At 40.7% G+C, this 23,233-nt stretch overlaps 1 protein-coding gene across 1 annotated transcript; it reads right to left on the reverse strand.

Annotated features, from left to right (window-relative positions):
• Positions 1 to 8,288: 8,288 nt before the first annotated feature.
• Positions 8,289 to 22,326, reverse strand: SPMIP5 (sperm microtubule inner protein 5; the record flags this gene model as incomplete). Its single annotated transcript, XM_081328320.1, has 6 exons — positions 22,297 to 22,326; positions 20,869 to 20,937; positions 18,102 to 18,323; positions 12,267 to 12,438; positions 11,282 to 11,370; positions 8,289 to 8,449 (listed from the first exon to the last, which is right to left on the reverse strand). The coding sequence occupies exons 2-6, from the start codon at positions 20,924 to 20,926 to the stop codon at positions 8,289 to 8,291; spliced, it is 702 nt and encodes a 233-aa protein (XP_081184446.1). The 5' UTR covers positions 20,927 to 20,937; positions 22,297 to 22,326.
• Between the last annotated feature and the right edge of the window lie 907 nt (positions 22,327 to 23,233).

A 23,233-nucleotide genomic window follows, 5' to 3' on the forward strand; every position in this document is an offset into this window, starting at 1 on the left:
AATGTGGAAGGCCTTTGTGCAAATCTTAATTAAAAAAACTAACATTTCAAGCACCTTATATATTCTTATACCAAAGTGATGATAAAAGGGGACTTTAATTTTAAAGACAGAGGAACTCTTTTCCTTCACTGCCCTTGCTCCATCATGCCAAAGGACAGAGTTGCTGTCACTGTAGTAAGAAAATGACATGCAAAACCTTGTGAGCATTGATGCTTCTGTGCCCAAGTAAGGTTAGAGCTTATCCAGATATTTTCTCAGCATATGGGACTGGTTCAAATTATTGTATTGCATTAGACAAAGACAAGAGACTCATCAGATACTGAGTGAAAGTGAAGTGAACCTGCAATTGCACCTTTGCTTAATAATCCCGAAGGAGAGAATGCACCACTGTTTCTATAGGGTGAAAGCAAAGTAATAGCTAAGGGGGTTCAAGTTAGGCCACCTCTTAATCCTATTTCTTTTTTTTTTCATTTTTTATTTAAAAAGTTTTACAATACATTTTAACTTTAATCCCCCCCTCCCCCACCCCCACCCAACCCTCCCTATCCCTTCCCCCCATTCCCTCCTCCCCCCCCCCCGACTTCCCAGAGCTAAATACAGGGTATAAAATCAAAAAACAAACATAAGCACCCCTATGTTATCAGCAATAAACTATTAGTTCTATCTCCCTCTAGCTCATGTAAAATGAATACAAACAATATTAATATTACAAATAAAGTAAAAAAGAAAAAGAGAAAAACAAAAAAAAGCTTTACTCAGAATAGATTTTCTTAATCCCAGTCCTTATTCATATTAATTTCAAAGAAAAAAAAACAAATTCTCAGTTACGCGCCAAAAGCGCCTATCTATTAACCTTAATAATCTCCAACCAAACTAAACCATAATCAAAAATAATTCTTGCATGTATCACACCAAATGTCTCGCAGTTCCAGGTCATCCTTGAGTTCAAATAAAAAGAGTAAAAAAAAAAAGGGTTAAGCAGTCTGTAAGACAACTTATTGTTAATTAGGAGCTTGCATACCCATTCTTAGTTCAACACACACTTTTAGTCCATAACCCTAATATACTTTTCTAACAAGCAAATAACATCCATCTTAAATTGTGTTACATATTAAAAAAAAACTTTCTTTCTCCTCTATGATAAATTTAATCCATTAAAATACTAATTTAAAAATTTAATCAGCAATCTTAACGCCCCAAAACTTTTGGAGCACGTCTGTCATGACCCCCAAAACTTCTTTGGACCGCGCCCCTCCCACATCTTCACTGTAAATACACTTTGGAGATTCCATAACTATCTGCTGGTCTTGCTCTTGCTCTCGTCTCGCTCTTCTTAAGGCGGCACGCGTCTTCCTCTGGCCTCCTGCAACATCCAATGAAACTGTATCTTGATCCCCTCCAACACCATTGTCCTCTATCTGTCTGTCTGCAACATCTTGAAGCTTTCCCTCGCCGTATCCCTTAACAGCTTCCAAAAATGATAGGGGGGTTGCTTTTAACACATTGCTATAAAAATCACGTGCCTGGGCCACAGTAACCAGACGATGTCTTTTACCTTCATGCGTCACCACCAGTCCAACTGGAATCTCCCATCTAAACTTAATATCACATTTCTTAAGTTCCTGTACTAAAAATGCAAAATCTGCTGGCTGGCCCAATACCCCTTCCAGAGCCTCAGAAATCAGCTGCTTTAAATCTTCTTTACAGTTCTCCTTTAAACCCCTGATTCTAATAGCATACTGCATCTGATGATACTGAGCAAGGCTCAATTCTCCGTCCATTTTATCCCTTATATTTTCATTTTCTGATACTTTTGCTTCTAATATAGAGTTCTTTTGACTGAGATCCTTCACTTTTTCATCCAGCTGTTGCACACATTCAGCTACAGATTCAATCATAGACAACATGTCCACCCTCATTGCTCTAAACTTCTCTTCCATCTTCTTCTCCAGTTTCTCCTCCAACTTTTTCAGCTTTTCATCCATCATGTCAGACATCACTTGTGAATGCTTTCCAAGAGCATCTTGTAAATCCTTAAGCGTCAATGCCGGAGGAGGTGCAGGAGGAAGCAAAGCTTGCAATGAGGTCTGTTGCACCAGGGAAGACCCCGCACTCCGAAGAGCTTTAGAAGTTTTAGCCGCCATCTTCCCCCACTTTCACTTATTGCGCACTTTCACTTTGAAGCTATAAAATCCATTGAGCTAGAGAGTAAATATAAGAGTCCACATCACCTTGACCTCCTGTACCGCTCTGCCTGCATCTTGATAATCAAAGGTATTTCCTTTTGGCAGGGGTGGTTGCTAACGCCTGGCTCTGCTCCATAAATCCCGGAGCAGGGGCGCTGCGCAGCTCGGAGCAACCCAGGCTTCGGGGGGGCTCAATACTTCAGCCGCCCAAACTCTCAGCTCAGGCGGCCCCGGAGAGCTCAACCCCTACCTGGGGCCTCACCCCCTCCTCTTCTCCCGAGGAGGGGGCTTCAAATCCATCTAAACAGCTGATCAGCGCTGTTTACGATGGAAAAACACAGCTGCGGAGCGGGCAGCCCGAAAACGGCTGTCTTCGGCGTCGCGTCGCCACCGGAAGTCCCATAATCCTATTTCTTAAATAAGGTCCTCAGGCTTAGTGCTAGCTTTGTGCACCCAGACTGAAGACAAATTGCATGAAAAAAAATATGTGATATGTACTTAGGATGTTATACTTTTCTTCTTCCATGGACTTCTTGGTTGTATGAGAAAAAATATATATAAGCAGCAACACTAATCTCAGACCATTGTCTTATCTGGAAAATCTATTCTTACTGGATATTTGGATATCTATTGCACATGAATCCATATTGGTGTAGTTCCAATGGATGAAAGCACTGGATGAAAACTAATCAAGGAGAGAAGCAATCTAAGAACTAAGAAGAAATTTCCTGATAGTTAGAACAATTAATCAGTAGAACAACCTGCCTCCAGAAGTAGTGAATGCTCCAACACTGGAAGTTTTAAAGAAGAGATTGGACAACAATTTGTCTGAAATGGTATAGGGTTTCCTGCCTGAGCAGGGGGTTGGACTAGAAGACTTCCAAGGTCCCTTCCAACTCTGTTATTCTATTCTATTCTATTCTATTCTATTCTATTCTATTCTATTCTATTCTATTCTATTCTATTCTATTCTATTCTATTCTAGTCTAGTCTAAATTATAATTTTAAAATAAATATTTTGTCATTCACATTTGATTTGGTCCTGTTGTGATTCAGGGTCAGCCTGTGGGTTCGGCAGTTGGGTCGAAGGAGGAGGAGGAGGAGGAGGAGGAGGGGGGTGTTGAAGAGCTTGCTGAGGGGATTGGACAGCTTGATGAGAGCCCTCAGCCAGGCCCCTCTCATCTGGTCACGACGCAGACCCAGCTGTGTGAGCCTGACAGCGTGGATGAAGATGACCCACAGCTGGCCCTGTTCAAGGACGCCCGACGCAGGAGGCAGTCAATCAGGAGTAAACAGAGGAAGGCAATGGGGCTCCTCGGAAGGAGGCAGAGAGAAGCCACACCCTGAACTGTATTTAAGGGGGAATGCGTGGGAGGGCTGGTTTGCTGAAGGCAACCGCTTGAAAAGCTCCTGTTTCTTGGTTCGTGTCTTGTTCTATTTGTTTTTGTAGCAATAAATTTGGAAGGCGTAATTCCAGCCTCTTGCCTTCTTGTAAAAGGGGTTGTCCCTGCCTTTTCTGCAGGGCCAGTAGCAGGCTGGTACAGAACAGGTCCATTCTTTGGCATCCTTTCTTTAATGAATATATTCCACCATTTATTTGATATTATTGTACGAGTTGGCCATGGTGAGTTGGCTGCAGCAAGTTGTTCCATTCCACAGCAAACCTTCCTAATCTTGGTCTTTAATTTACAGTCTTTGGATGTTGGTAATGGAATCAAGTAGAATTTTTTAAAAAGATAATATTCTCTTCCAGGAAGAATCTGAAACTAGAAGAGGTAAGCAACCTCTGCTTGCACCATGCTTACAACTGCTTTGTATGACAAATCACCACATCAATGCATTCATAGTTAACAATGGGTTTCCATCAAACATCCTCTTTTAATAATGAAGTGAAGCAACAATCACTTTGTTGGGTAGTGTTTAAGCAAGCTACATTTTGCAGCTATCCCACCAAATGCAAAGTTAAATGAACACCAAATTGCTGTCCATTTTCCTGGTTTTCAGTGCTAATGGACATATTTTTGTGACCTTTTTCAATGCTTACAGTTTTAAAATAGTAGCAACAAAGAAAACTGCTGTTTGAAATGCAAGTGGCTGTAAACCATATATTATTTGTAGATACAGCATATTCTGAAATCATTCATTTCAGTGTGTCACTAAGGCCTAATTGGTATATATTTTGGTTGACATATATTGTTCTCTTGTAAAGGTGTCAACTTCCCCAATAACAAAAGGACTGCAGTTTGTGATATACAAATTAGGCTCCTCACCATATAATCAGGCCTATCAATTAGGATGCTATTTGCAACAAAATATGCTCAAAGTGCATGCAAGATTGATGGGTCTTTTCAGACTTTAACACTGTACTATTCATTGCAAAGTTTTTGATCAGCATCATATCAATTAAGAGACATTTGACTTGTGAAACTGATGTAGCCTGTTCAATAGAGTTTGGCAGCAAAATTCAGCTTTTGCTATCAACATTTGAAAACACGCTGACATTTCTGTAATGAAACACAGTATTGGGGTAGTTTAGAACGAAATCTGTAATGCATCTCCTTGGTGCAGGGCTACTGTATATTCTCCAGGATTTAACAACCCAGGAACAGTAAAGGGGAACAAAAAAAGAAAAGCTTCTATTAACAAAGGTCTTTACCATCTCTACATTTCTAGGTAAAATCATATCGAACAAGTTATTATTTTTGACAATATGATCTAAAAGTGAAGTTTCTATTACCTTTAAACCAAGTTCTGGCTTGTAAGCAGTGAACATGTTTTGGTCCCTCATAGGAAGCTGAAAACGGATATAAGCTTTTTCCTACAACGGATGTTTTAAGCCGACGACAAATAGATCTCCACCCACAATTAGAACAACTGTAGGTAGTCCTTGACTTATGACAATTTCTGTTGCTAAGCGAGACAGTTGTTAAATGAATTTTGCTCCATTTTATGACTTTCCTTGCCACAGTTGTTAAGTTAGTAACCTGGTTGTTAAGTGAATTTGGCTTCCCCATTGACTTTGCTTGTCAGAGGTGATCACATGACCTCAGGACACTGAAACCATCATCAATATGAGTCAGTTGCTAGGCACCTGAATTTTGGTCACATGACCCTAGAGATGCTGTAATGGTGTGAAAAACTTATGTCACTTTTTTCAATTCTGTTGCAGTATAGTAACTTTGAATGGTCACTAAATGAACTGTTGTAACTCAAGGACTACCTGTGATTGTGCTTTAATATTAGCTTGTTCCCAAGCTCGTAGTTGAAACCATAAATTATGGCTAAGTAAAAGCTTTCTTTGTTCAAAGGGTCTGGAAACATAGTCAAACCCCTTATTTCTAAGCCATTAAGTTAACATATGTGAAGCCAATGCAGCCTGTACTTTTGTGAGTCTGCTTCTTTCCCCCATCTATATACTTTTTACATTGATTTTCCCTTGCTGAACATTTGAGTTATGATATCTTACAATAATGATGCTGATTTACACATTCTTCAATACTTACAGTATATTATCAATTTCCAGATGGGGCTTCCTGAGTTGGACACTTTCTTTTGTGTAGAAAATGGTGGTCAGTGAGTGATGGCTAAAACTACAGGTAGTCCTCGACACACAACAGATCTATTAGTGACAGTTCAAAGTTACAGCCGCACTGAAAGAACTGACTTAGGTCCGTTTTTCAGTTATGACTTTTCCAGCGTCCCCAAGATCATGTGATCAAAATTCAGATGCTTGGCAACTGGTTCATATTTATGACTGCTGCAGGGTCCCAGGGTCACGTGATCCCCTTCTGCGACCTTCTGACAAGCAAAGTCAACGGGCGAGCCAGTTTCACTTAACAACCAGGTTACTAACTTATCAACTGCAGTGATTCACTTAACAAGTGAGGCAAGAAAGGTCATAAAATGAAATGTCTCACTTAACAACAGTAATTTTGCGCTCATTTGTGGTTGTTAAGTCAAGGCCTACCAGTAGTCCCCTCAAGGTTGGCAGCAATTTCTTTGGGAGTTTCTTTTTTTTTTAATATGCAGAATGCAACCCCAAACTTCTCACTTGAAGAACTGCATGTAATCTAATGTTTCAACACATCTGAACCACTCAGCGGGACCTCTTCTTGCAGACACCTTTTTCTGAAGAAGACAGACTGAAGTAGTCCCAGTGTGTGTATTACCTGTGTAAAGCTTCAAAGGAAAGAATTTGAAGGGTGCATTTGTAATGCAAAACACTGTTAATAATTACAGTTTGCAGCATAGCAGATGCCATCTAATCTACCTCCCTTTTCTGACGGCAGACCATACAAATTATAGGCTGAGAAGGAAAATTTAAGTGTACAGGTTAACAGTTTAACGGAAAGATTCAGAAACTGAAATGCTCGACAAGGTACCATGCAATCAAATGCAAAGGGGGAAAAAACCCTCCTGAGGGTAATTAAGTGAGGCACTTATTTATTATTATGCTAACAACTCTTCACAAAACTTTAATACAGTTTTCTCTCTCACCCCTGGAGCTCTCCAAGTTAGCCAAATACATTTCCCTCTCCTTTCCAATCAAAAGAGCCACTCTGCTTGGGAATGGCTGGAATTCGGATTGACTTCAGTCACCCTGAGGACACAAGATTGGATAAAATTGCTTTATCATAATACAGCGCCCCAAAAGGGTTGCCCTCCAAAAATCTGGACTTTACTAGAAAGGGGAGACTACTGCTAAGAATTCTGGGAATTTGGGCCCACATACTGAGGGTATGTGGATTGGAGAGGCTGATTAATTGGTGATTGGCAAGGACTGACGGATGTTTATCCAACAAGCAGATTTACTATATTATCCCTTTTAAGTGAAGCTGGGGAAAACAGAGGGGTTTTTTTGTGTGTACACAAAATAAGCTTTCAGTGTGGTCCATATATCTATCAGGCATGCATCAGCATGTGCTTTTCATGTATTTTTCCATGGTATGTCTAAGTATGGTTGGTGAACAATTGTAGTGTTAAAAATGTCTAAGTCTGAAATCTGCTGACCATTATCTAGAAGGAAAGCTGGCAGAAATTGTAGGGTCAGCTGTAAAACAGCAATTAATTAGATAATTTTAATATGTACATAAATATTTCAAATAATGCACTTGAAGCAAGTACCATGACATAATTATCTGACCTCTATCAACATAGAAAAGTACTTTCATATGGAAAAATATTATATAAACTGCTCAAATATTAAAGTTGTTATTCTAAAAATACACCTTAACAGCAAAACACCTGATAAGTGCTTTGCCCATGACAAAATTCAACAGCAGGATAATAGACTATTTCTTTAAATGTAGATTTTTTTCTCAAAATGCAGTAACTCTGGAACAATCATCTGTGTAGGTAACTTCACCATGGTGTCTTGTTTGTTAAGCATAAATAAATATAAATACAATTATGGAGAACTTTTAAGAGCAAAATCAGTCCCAGTGAAATTTCTACAAACAATGAATGAACAAACATCATTTCTACATTCTTCTTAAGATACTTCTGTAATCTTCTGCTATAAAATCACAGTTGTTCTCTTTTTAAAACAGACTGAAATTTCATTGTTTGTGAAAATAATCTTTTTTCCTCTTGGTTTCCAGTGACCACGGCTGCCACCAGAAAAACTGGGAAAACACTCTTGTGTCAATTATTTTTAAAACAATTCTCAATATTTTACTCTTTATTTCAAAACTTCAGCTAACGTATTTGGAAGTGGTGGCTATTTCATCTTTGCAGAAAGTCATCTTGTGTGAAATCTCTTTTAAATTCCTTACTTGTTGATACCTTATAGTTTTTATGCTTCCTTAAACCCAAAGACAGCTGCATTTTGTCCATATATCCTCAAAGCCTCTTCTTCATCAAAGATGCCCCTGAAATAATTCATTTTCTCCAATTGAAGTGACTTCTCAGTTTACTGTATATGTCAAGTTATGGCTCTCTCCTGGCACAGCAACTCTCTTACAAATGGAGTTGATAAGAAATATCACGTATTTTTAAATACTGGTACACGTCCACATGATTGGTCAAAGAGAGAAAGTTTTTAAGTAGCCCCATTCCAGACATTAATGTTCATTTTAATTTTCTAATGGTACAGTTCAAATATTATGCAATTAAGGTTTTCTTGTCTTCTTTGATTTGGTCTTGACCTTTTTCCATTTTATGTTTCTTACTAAGATAAGCTCCATAGCTCACATCTGTGTGATTGCATACAGAGCAACTTCTGCATATATTTCCAAATGTTCTTCCAACACCAGAGCGTTCGTCTACAAAATACAAATATTTTGCATCATATGTACCAGTTGGTCTTTAACTTTCTTCTTCTCTATGGTGGAATGGTTGGCTTAACACATTAACTATTGCAACAAAAAGAATGCAGTTATTATATGGTATCATGTTCTACAGCCATGTTTCTCAATCTCAAGGCCTTCAAGATGGGTGAATTTCAGCAAAATTGATGGTGAATACTGATGTGATGGTGAAGTCCATTAGACACTTAAAGAGTCTGAGATCAAGAAGCACTGGTCTGTGGGAATTCCTTGGTAAAAGATCGGATTCTGTTTCAAATATATATATTGGGGCCAAAAGACCTAAAGTACTACACAAGCTTAGATTTTAGTTTTTCTAAAAGGACTGCATCCTCATACTAAAAGAATGAAAGACATTCAAGTAGGTGCAACCTTCTTACCACAATTCCACAGTAGTTTGAAAAACAGACTTGCTGAAATATTGAAATAAGATTGTTGGCTGTGCAGGTACAATGATAGCCAGGGAAATGACTGAAGTCTGGGAAATGGGCTGTCAGTCAACAGGACTGCAGATTTACCATCGTCTTATCAGGTACTTAGGAGCCCAGGGCTTGGCAGCACAAGGAAACAACAGCCAATTAACAGGGACATGAAAGGAGCCCCCAATCAGGCATCCCATGAACAACAGTGATGTAAATGGCTAATCCTTTTAATAAGGCAGCACCTTAGGAGCTTCCAACACAAACATGTGCAACCAATTTGGGATCTGACTGCACAAATCAAACTATTTGGAGTCCTCCTGATATTAAATGCCTCTTCACCTATATCTCCACAAGCTCATCCAACAGCCATTGGGGGAATGGAAACTGTTTATCAATTCTTTAGGGAAGACTGAAGGACAAATTCCAAAATTCTAATGTTGGAAAGCTTGATCCCTCCATACTGCTGTGAGAGGGAGAAATTTTCATTATGCTTGTCTTTGGTGTCAGCTGCAACATTCTAAACTCTGTATGGGTGCCTATGCTGCCAGATGAATTTCATAATGAGTTTTCTTACTTATGAAATTTGAAGCTATAAAAACAAATTTATTTCTTGCAGAAACAGTTCTAATTTATCATTCAAGCTAGCCAGTCTTGGCTTTTTTCAATATATCCAGCCACGGGCAGAAATATTTCATCTGCTATTTTATACTCATCTTGCGGAGTTAGAATATGATTGCTTATTGTCATTGTTCTGCTTAAAAGTTGAGCATACGTGAATGCTAAACATTCAGGTTACAAATTTAAATCAACTAACTCCTTTAGCAACTTTGTGGTACAGCTTATGGACTGGGGTGGGCAACTATGATCCCTTTACTGTGGGCCTCAACTCTAGGATCTGGGTATTCTGGGTGCTGAAGTTCACAGATCGTAAGTCACAGTTGCCCATCCCTGTTATAGACTGATGTACACATTAGCTGCATGCTCTCAGTTAGTCACCTCTACTTTCCAGCTCTGATTTATATTTCTTGAAGCATAACATCCCCCACCCACAGCTCTGCCTTTGCTGGCTAGAATTATAGCATTCTTGAAGGCCAAAAGTGCTTTGGCACCGGCAGGAAGACTCATGTTGTAACTTCTTCAACCAAGCAATCTTTCCCTGGGATTCTCCTCCAGCTGCAGGAGAGGCCTCCATATTCTTTCTCCTTGAATAGAATAGAGCTGGAAGGGACCTTGGAGGTCTTCTAGTCCAGCCCCCTGCTCAAGCAGGAGGACCTACACCATATAGTCTTAGAAAAGGCTGCAGTTACTTTAAGAATTTAGCAATAAATCAAAGTTTCTCAAACTTGACAACTTTTAAGACATGTGAACCAACTTCCAGAATTCCCCAGCCATGCTGGCTAGGGAATTCTGGGAACTGAGGTCCCCACATCTTAAGTTGCTAAATCTGAGAAATACTGCAGTAGATACTGCATAAGCATTTTGGCTGAAAACCGTTTGTTTTCTAGGTACTCACTACTCTAGCCAGCATAAACCTGTGCTGGTCTGGATGATAGATGTGCCCCAACAAATCTGGAGAAAGTTGCAGTAGACAATGCTCTCTACATGGGGCTGCCCTTGAGGACCACTCGGAGGCTTCAACTGGTGCAGAATGCGGCCGCGCGAGTTGTAATGGGGGTTTCCCGATACTCCCATGTAACACCTCTACTCCGCGAGCTGCATTGGCTTCCGGTTGCCCTCCGGGTGAAATTCAAGGTGCTGGTTATCACCTATAAAGCCCTACATGGCCTGGGTCCGGGGTATTTGAGGGAACACCTGCTGCCGGCATCAAACGCCCTTCGTCCAGTGCGCTCCCACAGGGAGGGTCTGCTCAGGGTCCCGCCGGTAAGAGATTGCCGGCGGGTGACACCCAGGGATAGGGCCTTCTCAGTGGGGGCGCCTGCCCTCTGGAACCAGCTGCCGGTGGAGCTGAGGACTGCTCCCAACCTCCGATCATTCCGCCGGGGCCTGAAGACCTGGCTCTTTGAGCTCTCGGGCCCAGGCTGAGGAGATATTTATTTTAATTGGGGTTTTTAATAGTACAGGGTTGATTTAATATTTTTTAAATTGGGTTTTAACTTTTGTATGGTTGATTTTTAACTCCCTGTAAACCGCCCTGAGTCCTCAGGGAAAGGGCGGTATATAAATGCAATAAAATAAATAAATAAATAAATGCTTAAAATCACTAAGCTGTAAAGAAGCACAGAAAAGCACTGCCTCTATTTTTCCTTTAAGCAAAAGTTGGGACAGACTTGCTATTAAAAGAAAAGTGAGTTTGGCCAATAGCTGAATGCCCCATCATGGTTTCAAAGAATAAAATCTGAACCCTTACGTGGAATATGGCCAGTGTACTTGGGCATCATTCCTTCAGGTCTATAGAATCTCTGGTGGTATGAATCTTTGGTTACAGGCACTTCTTTCCTAAAACAGAATAGAATAGAATATATATCAATATTCTAGCAGTTCTTGCCATTTTCCAACTTTTTTGGCTCTTGTTATGCACCCTGTTGGGTCTTCTCATAATTCTCCTAATAGTTTTCTTCTCATACTAATTACTTTTTATTTTTAAAAAACAAAAATCCAAATTCAAGTCAGGCTGTCATCATTTATTCCTAGAGCTTTTAACAGTTATCTGGCAGAAATAATCAACCGTGCTGAGACAAAATAGCTTTACTCCTACTGAATTTCTTGCCTTAATAATAAATAATAACAAACACTTGTTTGGCTAGGCTTGGTTGCCAGAAATATTTGGCTTTCTTACTATTACAGCTGAGGCTGAGAGGCAGGAAACTCTACATTCATTCATTTAATTTAATTTAATTTAATTTAATTTAATTTAATTTAATTTAATTTAATTTAATTTAATTTAATTTAATTTAATTTTTTATTTTTGCCTTTGAGTCAGTCTTGACTCCTGGTGACCACCTGGGCAGGTTCTTAAAAGTTTTCTTGGCAACATTTTTGGAAGAGGTTACCATTGCTTTTTTTCTAGGACCAAGAGAGAATGACTGGCCCAGAGTCATCCCTCTGAGTTCATGCCAAATGTAGGATTGGGGCTCACAGTCTCTTGGTTTCTACCCTGAGACCCTAACCACTACACCACTATTAGGATAATAATAGACCATTACAAAAGACCAATCCATGATCCATTTTAAGTCCATTTGTGACCATTACTTATGCAATTTATATATTTATTAACATTATATTTCCAAATGATTCCTGATCCATTAACAAAAACAGTTCTGTAATATAAAATCAAAATTCTCTCAAGAGAGAACTGCAATGTGCACCATTTGAACATCTCAATGTCAACTTACGTGGAATCTTGTTTGCCTCCATCTACTGAGTTTTTAAAATCTCGGTAGCAGTTTTCTGCCATCACATGATAGCGTACTCCATGACCAAATTCTGTTACCCTGGACCTAGGCACAAAGCCACTCCAGCCTGGTATGGGTGGTTCAAGGAGGCTTCTTTTGGTCTCCACAGGCCCTGTAAAATGGTCAAAAGAAGTATTATTGAGCTAATGGAGGCTGAAGCTAAAGGAGGCTGACATGGATTCCAAATGGTACGGGGGGGGGGATGTAAACCAGGTCCAAGTTAAGCATAATTGAAAAAACAGATCCAAGTGTTGGTATATTCCCTAGAATTTCAATAAGTCTTCCCTTAAATAGCTTGCTAAGAACCTACCATATAACAGGGGTGGCTCAGCCTTGCCGAAACATCTACCCAAGTCATTTACATGGCACATTTTTCCCAGTCAGAGATGCAAAGCAGCAGATTTGAAGAAATTCTACATTTTGCAAAACCTAAAATAATTCTTTAGAAAAACTTCCCAGTGTTCCAGTTCTCTGAACTTACAAGCCCCAGTATTTTCAGTAAAGGATAATTTCTCGCCTCATCACCTGCAGGACCATCTCCTCTGAACTGAATCTGCCTGTGCAACTCAGACCAAGCAAAAAGTCTGTGAATTCTCTTCCCCCAAGATTCTAAAGGCACACAAGCCCAACAGTATTACATCTCCTGCATTCTCAAACAGTATTCTCCATAAGGCCAGCCCAATTCCCTTTTTCTTCTCATTCTGGAAAGCCATTCATGTTTTATTGATGTAAGCTGCCTAGGTTTGTTACAAGTGGCTGGCACACATCTTGTCAAAATAAATATATATTGGTTAGGGAAATTTATGGAGGTGTCTACCTATCTGAAAACTGCTAGCGTGGGGAAGGCTGCTGTAGGAAGATGACCTTGACAGAAATATTCAGGAATTGTTACCTAGGCAAAAGCAGATGGAAACTTTTTAAGATAACATTCAGAAGTGGCTCAGGCAGAGACCTTCCTAATTCACGGGAGTATAAGAAAGAGAAGGTATAGCATTATCAGACAGGGAATTCTGATAATTCTGTTATTATAGTTAATCTCAAGAAAAGTAGCATTAGTCTTTCTATGTAGTTGGCTTTCTGGCCTAGTCTGAGACACTACCCCCCGTAGATAGGGCTCGCAACTTGGGTGTCCTCCTAGATTCACAGCTCTCTTTGGAAGATCATATAGGAGCTGTGACTAGGGGGGCCTTCGCCCAGGTTCGCCTGGTGCGCCAGTTGCGGCCCTATCTGGACCGGGATGCCTTGCGCACAGTCACTCATGCACTCGTGACCTCCCGTTGGGACTACTGCAACGCTCTCTACATGGGGCTGCCCTTGAGGACTACTCAGAGGCTCCAGCTGGTGCAGAATGCAGCCGCGCGAGTGGTGGTGGGGGTTTCCCGTGTAACACCTCTACTCCGCGAGCTGCATTGGCTTCCGGTTGCCCTCCGGGTAAGATTCAAGGTGCTGGTTATGACCTATAAAGCCCTAAATGGCATGGGTCCGGGTTACTTACGGGAGCACCTGCTGCCAGCATCAACTTCCCTTCGTCCAGTGCGCTCCCACAGAGAGGGCCTCCTTAGGGTGCCGTCGGTCAAAGAGTGTCGACTGGTGGCCCCCAGGGGGAGGGCATTCTCTGTGGGCGTGCCAGACCTTTGGAACCGTTTACCGGTTGAGCTCCAGATGGCTCCTGACCTTCGCTCCTTCCGACGTGACCTAAAAACATATTTATTTGAACAAGCCGGCCTGGTCTGATGGGTTTAGGGGTATTTTAATATTTTGTTTTATTGTATTAACTTATTGAATTGGGCTGTAGTATTTAATACCTTTTAACTTTTGTATATTGTATTTTTATTGTATTGCCCTGTACACCGCCCTGAGTCCTTCGGGAGAAGGGCGGTATAGAAATTAAATAAAATAAATAAATAAATAAATAAATAGTAGAGCTAATATCTACTAGAGCAGTGGTCCTCAATCTTTGCAGCTTGGTGGCCCGACTGGAGGGGGAAGAGGGGAACTGGGCTCCATGAATGGTGGGCTGGTAAACGGGTGCGCACACACATGCAGCTCCACTCATGCAAAAGAGAAGCCTTTGGGGTGCGGTTTCATGTTCCAGGCCAAAAGCTTTTGCAAAGGGATGGAAGGCCTGAAGTAGCGCGAGATCGCTCCCCTGACACCTTTTGTCTATTTGCAAAAGCTTCTAGTGTGGAGGAGAGAAGCCTTTGAGGGTCTCATGATCCTTCAGACTCACCGAGGCTGCCCAATGCTCCAAAATCAGATCGGGTGTCCAGCTCAGGCAGCTTCGATGAGTCAGCAAACCTGAGCAGGGTGTGCTCATGCCACTCAGACTTGGCGGCTTGGTTTGGCAGCCCAGCTGGGTGGGAAAGAGGAACTGGGCTGCGTAAGTGGGAGGCCAGCACACACATGTGCGCGCGCAGTTCCACTCACACATGAGAGAAGTCTTTGGGGTGCCTCTTGTGCAAGTGAAGCTGTGCTCTCACACCAGCCTACCTCTTGCGTCACCTAGTTCTGAATATGCCATGGCCCGGCAGTGGGCTACAGCCCGGAAGTTGGAGGCCTCTGTATTAGAGTCTTTGATCTCTCAGAACAGTCCAAGAACTAAGGATGCCTACTCACCACAGAGTATCCACGGACTGATGACTGATTACAGTAAAAGTGGAAAACCTGATAGGAGAGGAGTGAAATACTCTAAACAGGAAAAACTCACCCTAAAATTATGCCTCACTTATAAAAATTAAATAATATATGTAGTAGAACCTCAATTGTGGAAAATTAATTCTAAATTTGCAGAGTATTTTTTTCTAGTCCTCCAGTTGAGCTTTTTGGAGGACACAAAGCAGGTTCACCCAGAATCACAGAGAGAAGCCAATACATGTTTCTCCATAAGTGAAATAGCAAGATTATTAGAGCCCTTTGTCATGTTTTATCTTTCCAGTCTTGCATATGATTTGAAAAAGAAACATAAAACACCAAAGGACTTGACATGGGAGAAATATACTCCTGATACCTCTCTCCCAGTGAGAGAATTGCTATTATCCTGTTCTTCATTACAATTCATCAAAGAGACTTTTCCTTCCCATCCAGTGCCTGCCTCGGTTGTGGGTAACAGCCATGAAGTCCCTTCAGTAGAGCAAAAAGAAAAAAGAAAAAAGAATCCTACAGAATTTGGCATCTCTGATGAAAAAACACCAAGCTCTGTCATTTAGCCTTAAGCTTCTGTATTTGGGAAAAATAAAATGAACAAAAAGCACTGTTTTTGCCACTATTTCTTGTAGTAAAAAACGTCTTTCCTACTTAAGCCTCTAGAATGCAAAATTCTAGTTGGAATGAAGAAAGCTGGAAATACATCCAAAAGCCAAGAGCTCAAATGTTATTTCCCCCCCCCCCATATTCTCCTAGAAAGAAACCAGAAACAAAACTAAGTTTGCGAAATATGAGTACTTTGGGAAAGACAATCAATGCTGAGAATATGCCAATCAGAAACAGAGTAGAAAATATCAGTGGCAGCATTAGCAATATGCAGCTTCCTTTAAGGCAGACATGTCAAACACAAGGCCCGGGGGCCAGATCCGGCCCACGAAGTGGTTTCATGCGGCCCATGAAGCCATCCTGGAAACAGTGAGGGAACGGCCCCCACTGCCTTGGCTCTGGCCCAGAGACCCTCCTTCTGCCAGAGACCCTCAGATCTGTCCCACTCCTGCCCAGGCCCCCATAGGCACCCTTGATGCGAACGATGTAGAGCTGGCCACGCCCACCCAGTAGGCCATACGCACTCTAGCCACGCCCACCCAGTAGGCCACACCCACCCTGGCCATACCCACCTGGCCCCCTGAGGGCAACCGCAATGCTGATGCGGCCCTCAGTGAAAATGAGTTTGACACCCCTGCTTTAAGGCAAAGGACACTTCCATTGGGAGACATTTCACAGGATTTTTCCTTCCTGATCCTTCATAAACCATTATAAAACTAACGTTCAATCATCTTAATTTGGACTGGTGGTATGCAGCGAATGTGGTTACTTTCTTAGCATTTCAAAACAAGACTCTGCCTACCACTCCCATATTACAAATTCTAGGGTATCAAAAATAATCCATTGGATTTGGGAGGGTAATCAATTCAAATGAATATATTCAAATAAATTAATAACCTGATCCCTACTCCACGTAAAAATAAAGAAATAGCTAGGGGCCTGCCCATCCACAGTTTCAGTATGTATTGCATGCATGTGTCTATTTGCAAGATGAGGATCTAGTGTGATGGAAGAAACCATCCTGTAGTGAAACCATTTCTTCTCCTTCTAATTAAAAACTTCTGCTAGGGGTAATTCTAGAAGGAAAACATGGAAGCATTTGGCCCCTAGATCCTTTTTACAATGACTCTAATCCAGATCATGCATAGCCTCTGGATCTGTACAGTCACAACTCAGAAAAAGAATTAAGACCTTGTAGACTGTTGAAACTATTCATCTAAGCAGTAAAAAAGAAATCAGTTTGGATGCATTGCTACAGAGGCTGTCAATCTAAAGTTAAGACAGGGTTTCCTTATAACATGGGCTCTATTACTTTGCTAGCAGAAAGGCTGAACATAAATGTTTGCTTGTTCCTAAGAGCTCAGATGCAGTGAAGCAAGAAAAAAGCTAATAGAACAGGCCATCTCAAACCCAATATTGCAAAAAGGACAAAAAAGTGTGATTTCAGTCCCTGAAACAAGTAATGCCATGAAGACAAACAGATCCAAAGATGATTCAGAGTCATGTAAAAAGCAACTTTGGGGGGGCTTCCAACAAAGTCCCTAATCTAAGTCACTTATTATACAATAAAAAGCCTATTAAAGACACTATACCCTGAAATTAAATTCTGTATTTTTATATTTTGATAAAGTTGCAAGACTAATCAATTAATAAGCTATCTATTAAGAACACAATTCACATGCTGATTTGTATACTCTGTACAGCACTTAATCAGCAACTGAAAGAAATTTTTGACAAATTAATTTATCTATTTAAAGATTACTTGTAAGGCTGGCTTAAAAATATTCTTTCTTACAATCTTTTTGTTCCAATGTATCTTCATTCTGTACAATTCAGCTCATCTGACTTCCTAATCTTCATCTTTTATTGCAAAGTCAAGATTACATTATTCATTGATAGTGCAAGAAACATTCCCTTTGACATGGTTATGCTTTTAAACATTTACTGTCTTAAGTTTAGTTCATTTCCAATTTGAAGACTCTAGTTGTCCAGATCAAAAAATACAACTGAATCAAAAGAATATCCATAGAATGCCTAATCTGTATCCTGGAGCAATAACTCAAATACTATGAATGTCCATTCTGCTTTATTCTTTTAGCTTTTTCATTTCTACCAAATTGCCTCTTCTAAGGATTAGCCTATTTTTAAAATGAGAATACTTCTTCTCCTGTTTGACCTCACTTTTCAAATGATAATTTAATTTAAATATTGTTTTGGTCCAAATTATATAGTGCTTACTGTTTACTGTGGCTGTTACACTTGAATTGTATCACATCTTAAATATTCAATACTGCCAGATATGTTTGCCTACCTAAACATTAGCTATGCTAGATGTTTTTCAGAGAAAAGTCCTTTAACAAAGACTCCCAACAGCCTTTCGGCCATTTCCACAACAACCAAATATTCTGGATTCTGCTGTAATCAAAACAACTAAAGATGCAATTATTTGTCAATACTGTTAAAAGTACAATAGCAATAAAAGGGATTTAAGTAAATTCAAGTTATTATAAATTATGCATACTGTACCCAGCACATTGGGATGATGTTTGTAATTATAGTCATCAAGTACATTTAATATTTCTTCATTAGTGCAGATAGGTGGTAGCTGTGGCGCGGTGGCTGCTATATGTCTCATTTCAGCTACCTGGTCATTCTTTCTCTCTGTAATATCACGAAAGGTCTTAACACACCACACAGAATCATTTCCAAAGCTAGTTCCAACACGATAGAATCTGAGAGGGATGTATCCTACAAAAAGCAAAGAAATGTAGTCAGGCGCCATTCAGAAACCTTCAAAATAGGATAGCTTAGGATTTTTCATTGTCAACTGTTTATGTATATATAGGACAGGGGTCCACAAAATTGGCAACTTTAAAACTTGTGGACTTCAACTCCCAGAATTCCTCAACCAACATATCAGAGATGACTGGCTGGGAAACAATGATCTAATCCAACACTTAAAAGCAGAAATCTTGTACCATTTCTTCCCTAACCAATGACCATCCATCCTGTTTAAGGAGTTCATACCTTTGGAAGCAGCTACTTCATTATAACCTCATTAGTTAATTAGAGCATCCATCATAAAACCAAAGTTTTATTGTCTGCATTCACAAAGGTGTGCCAAATAGATTATTTATTGCAGGGCTTTTCAACCAGTGGTATGGGTACCACCTGTGGAGGGGAATGAGCTGAACCGGTGGCAGCACCGCAGAAGCCTGAGCGAGAGATGGCTGGAGCTGCAGGGCTGTCAGGACTCAGTGGAAGTGCCAAGATCAGCGCTTCTTCGGGGCTGTCAGGGCTCAGTGGACGCACCAGGATCAGCGCCGAGCTCCAGCTGGAGCTCGGCGCTGATCCTGGCGCTTCTGAGCCCAGAAGAAGCGCCTGTCAGCTGGAATGTTGCAGCATCTCCAGGGTCTTGTGATTTACATTCAGATGCTTGGCAACTGATTCATATTTATGACAATCACAGTGTCCCAGGGTCATGTGAAGTGGCCAAAACCTGCTGCAACCACCCACTACATGGGGGGAATAAAAATCAAACACCCCACCCCACCCCTGCTGCCAATCCTCAACAGAAATGCTCACAACAATGAAAACCTCGGACAGGAGGGAGAGCGCCGCCGGGTGGGCAAGTGTCTTGCTCGGCTGTGGCTTCGGGGGCACTTTTTTCAGTGCACTGTAACTTTGAACAGTCACTAAGTGAACTGTTGTAAGTCGAGAACTACCTGTACTTCATCACTTTTTTCCTTTTTTTTTTTGGTCATCAAGCTTTTGATACCTTGCTAGGCGACTGGTGGTACTCGGATGTTGCCATATTCTAAAAGTGGTACAATGGGTGAAAAGAGACCTGATTTATTGGGTTATAAAACAGAACATTTAGCTCTGGGGCTACATCTTTCAAAATTATATCATTTTGCCATCTCTTGCCAGGTGATTAACTTATATTCATAACAATTGATCATTATGCTTCTCCCACCCATCCCTATAATATAAATTACTATACCTAGCACAAGGCAAAGATTAAAGTCTGGTGTGCATCCCACTAAGGAAAGGAAGATTGGGGCTCTTTATATTTGCCCTGAACTACAGATATGAAAATAAAAACAAAGGAGATAGTCTTCACCTTGAAAGGTCATATGAAACTCTCAGCAAAGAAAGAGGGCAAAGAAAAATATGATATTGATGGTATTTCTGGAAGACATATTAAAAATTAGCGCTTCCCAACTAAATTATCTCCAGAAATAGTACCACTCCCCCTATATTAATTGCAGATCAGGATGATTACGAATCCTGGGATACAGAGGGTCAGTTTACCCGAAAGACATCAATTTAGGGACTGCTACCTTACTATTTCTTTACAGACATTGGTTCATTCACAACCTGAGCATTTAAACAACTCTGGATACACGTGGGGCACGGAACCTAGTTTTAATCCAGAAAGAAGATATTACAATGCAAGCTAGTGTGCCAGATACCAAATTAGCTAGAGTACATAAAAGACTCCAGTACTGTATCTAAATCGTGACACATGCAAAGTAGCAGTGAGTATCTTCAGTTTGATAAGCGACCATAATTCCAGATCCATTTCAATCATCTATGACTGGACCAGAGCTAGCTAACAGTTTTGCCTTTCAGTGAATAGTGAAATTGGGCCACTGTTTCAGAGAGATTTCCTGACCAGATTACTCAATGCCTTCAACATAGCAGAGCTTCTAATGAACTGGAAAAGTTCTTAAAATTTCAGGGAGATATCCAGAGAGATATACCTGTCTTGAAAGTATCTCATGTTGGAGTGTATAGCACAGTCATCATCAGTGGTTGACCACAGGAAATATTTTATGACATTTTGTATTATGTCATAAAATACTTTATGATAATTATGTCACAAGTGTTTTATAACATATGCCAAATTTCAATTCAAGTCATGGTTCCCAGATTTTAGACACATTCTGTAAATTAGGCATTTTCGTCATACCTTGGTTGAAATTTTTTTGCCTTTTGACACACTCTTTCACCCAGTTAAAGGTTACAAGGCACAAGAACTTTAGCAGTATATAGATAAAGCGCTACTGGTTAAACATAATATCCTTTCATACGATCATGTAAGGCTTTCTTTTTAGCTTTAGAATACTAATAAAAGTTATAATCTCGTTTGTTATTGGTGCACCAATGTATTAAACAGTAAAAAAAGAGACTGAGCTGAGAAAGTTGACCATTGGCTTCCTCTTTATCTGGACACTGCAATCCTTGTCAAGTTAGTGGCCGAGAAGTGGCCAAAGCTGTGAATTGTTACCTGTGTATCCTGGAATCAACGGATGATATTCATCTACTTGCCGCCGAAGTGCTGTCATGCTTTTTCCAGCTACGATGACAGAAAGCAAATACTCACTGTGGCATCCACACTTTAATATGACTAAGCCTTTAAAAGGCCAGTTTACTTTAAACACATTGACTTCCAGTTTGGCAAACTCTTCAGTCAATCACTTCTGCATCTTAATGTCATGAAGACCAGCACACATGGATAGAGGCACCAATTATGAGAAAGAAGCCTTCCAAAGCAGATTCAAAACAGCTCAGGAAGGACAGCAAATGTCAGAGATAAGAAAACCCTCCCTAGAACCATGTTAACAAGGACCTACTATCCTTCATATAAAAGAAGTGCTTGTGTAATTTCTTAAGGACACAGGCACCCTCAAGTCAAACTCAGTTCCTGTTGACTACTACATCCATGTTGCTTTTTTTGGCAGCATTACAGAAGTGATTTTGCCTTTTTATAGGACATTATTTTTCAACTGTCCAGTGAAACCAAAAGCCCTGGGACTTCTAGAGAGATGTTTTGTTTTGCTTTGTTTTCATCCAAGCAAACACAGACCCACATAAGCTTACAAGGGCACTAGGAGGAACTAGGAGCTATCCAGAACCAGCCCACAAAACACAAAACAACCCAACTTTCCAGGGTTTGTTCCATGTTATCTAGTAGTCATTTCCTGTCTTTAAATGTGGCAAAGTGTTAACTAAATGGTCATACATAGCTTCTGGTAAGCAAACTCTCCCCAACCTCACCATTGTAAAAGCTAACAAAGCTCTTCAGGTCACTACAATCACCCATATCTCCCACTAGACGCCCGTCGGCCTTCAGCTGCCCAGCTTTCATTGGCTTCTACTGCTTTCCCATAACTTTCCTTTGTGCAGAATATTAGAAGAGAGAAACGGTGAGAAAAAAAAATAACCGGGCTTGAGGTCTACTCAAGCCTTGGTGGAGCAGTGGGCTAATGCCTCCTTAAGTAACACCAGCTGCCTGCAATTAGTGCAGGTTCGCATCCCACCAGGCTCAAGGTTGACTCAGCCTTCCATCCTTCCGAGGTAGGTAAAATGAGGACCCAGATTGTTGGGGGCAATTAAGCTGACTTTGTAATAATGCCGCTTGGGGTGTGTGTGAAAGCCCTAATAAGCAGGCATATACATAGAATGAAGGCTACTGCTAAGCTTGTAAGCCGCCCTGAGTCTTCGGAGAAGGGCGGGATATAAATGGAATTAAAATAAAAAATAAAAAATACTCTAAGAAGCGCAATTCCGCAAAAGCAAACTTACGAGTCAGAGAAAGAAAAAACAACGCCTTCGGTTAGTAAGTGTTGTAAGCGGAAAAGAGGTAGCGCGACCACCCACCCCCTGCTTTCAGTTTTGCAAAGAACCCGCCAGGCCCGAGGAGGGAATCGTTTACCACGATAGTATCTGCCGACTGCACACTCCTCCGCCCAGTCTCTCCCGCCCCTTCCACAAGAGGTCAATATAGCCGGCTCCGTCCCACGGCATTATGACCTCAGTCGGCACGATCTTTACAACGGGCGGGAGGGAGACTTCCGGAGTTTAATAATAATAATACTCAGGCAGAGGCGGTGTAGCCTCTGTGTGTGTGTGTGTGTGTGAGAGAGAGAGAGAGAGAGAGAGTAAAGGGATCGGGCAGGAAGAGAGAGGAAGAAACGCGCTTCTTTTCACTGGTCAGCTTTTCAAATTGACCGCTTGCCTTTGGATGCTCCAACGATCCCCGAACGCAAGCAGGAAAATAGCAATATTGTTTTTTTCAGACGTAATTAGTTACCGATAGATTTGAATCTGGAGTTTTCAAAATTTACTCCGGTAAACTTAAGTTGCGTCCCAGATCTGAATTAATGCAGTGTTTCATTAAAGACTGAAGAAACCGGAAGGACTCGGTTTTTCAAGGATTTCTGCACAAGAATATATATATTCGATAGCACCAGGGTGATGGGATTTTAGATCCACGATTCATGGTCGGCGTGAACTCCACCATTATTTGGAAAGCATCAGATGACACAGCTGGTATCATGAGTGATAAACTAGTAGGGTGTTGCTTACTGGTTAGCAAGAGCCATTAAACCTCATGGTGATTACTATAAAGCATACGCTGGATTTTGCTGCTCTGATTTCAAAGCGATTTTAATTTTCAGGAATGTTGGATATCAATTAGAAAAAATGACAATTTCCAAGGGAAGTCCTCTGGAGAGCAAAAATACTAAAGAATAGCTTTGTTTCTGGATTCAGGGCGGGTTCCCCCCCCCCTTTTATTTGTTTCTTATATAAGGTTATTTTACAGTATTTAGTATATTTCAAAAATAAATTTGGAATATCCAATTTCAGAT

This window comes from Vipera berus (genome assembly GCF_964194415.1).
Source record: "Vipera berus genome assembly, chromosome: 5".
NCBI lineage: Eukaryota > Metazoa > Chordata > Lepidosauria > Squamata > Viperidae > Vipera > Vipera berus.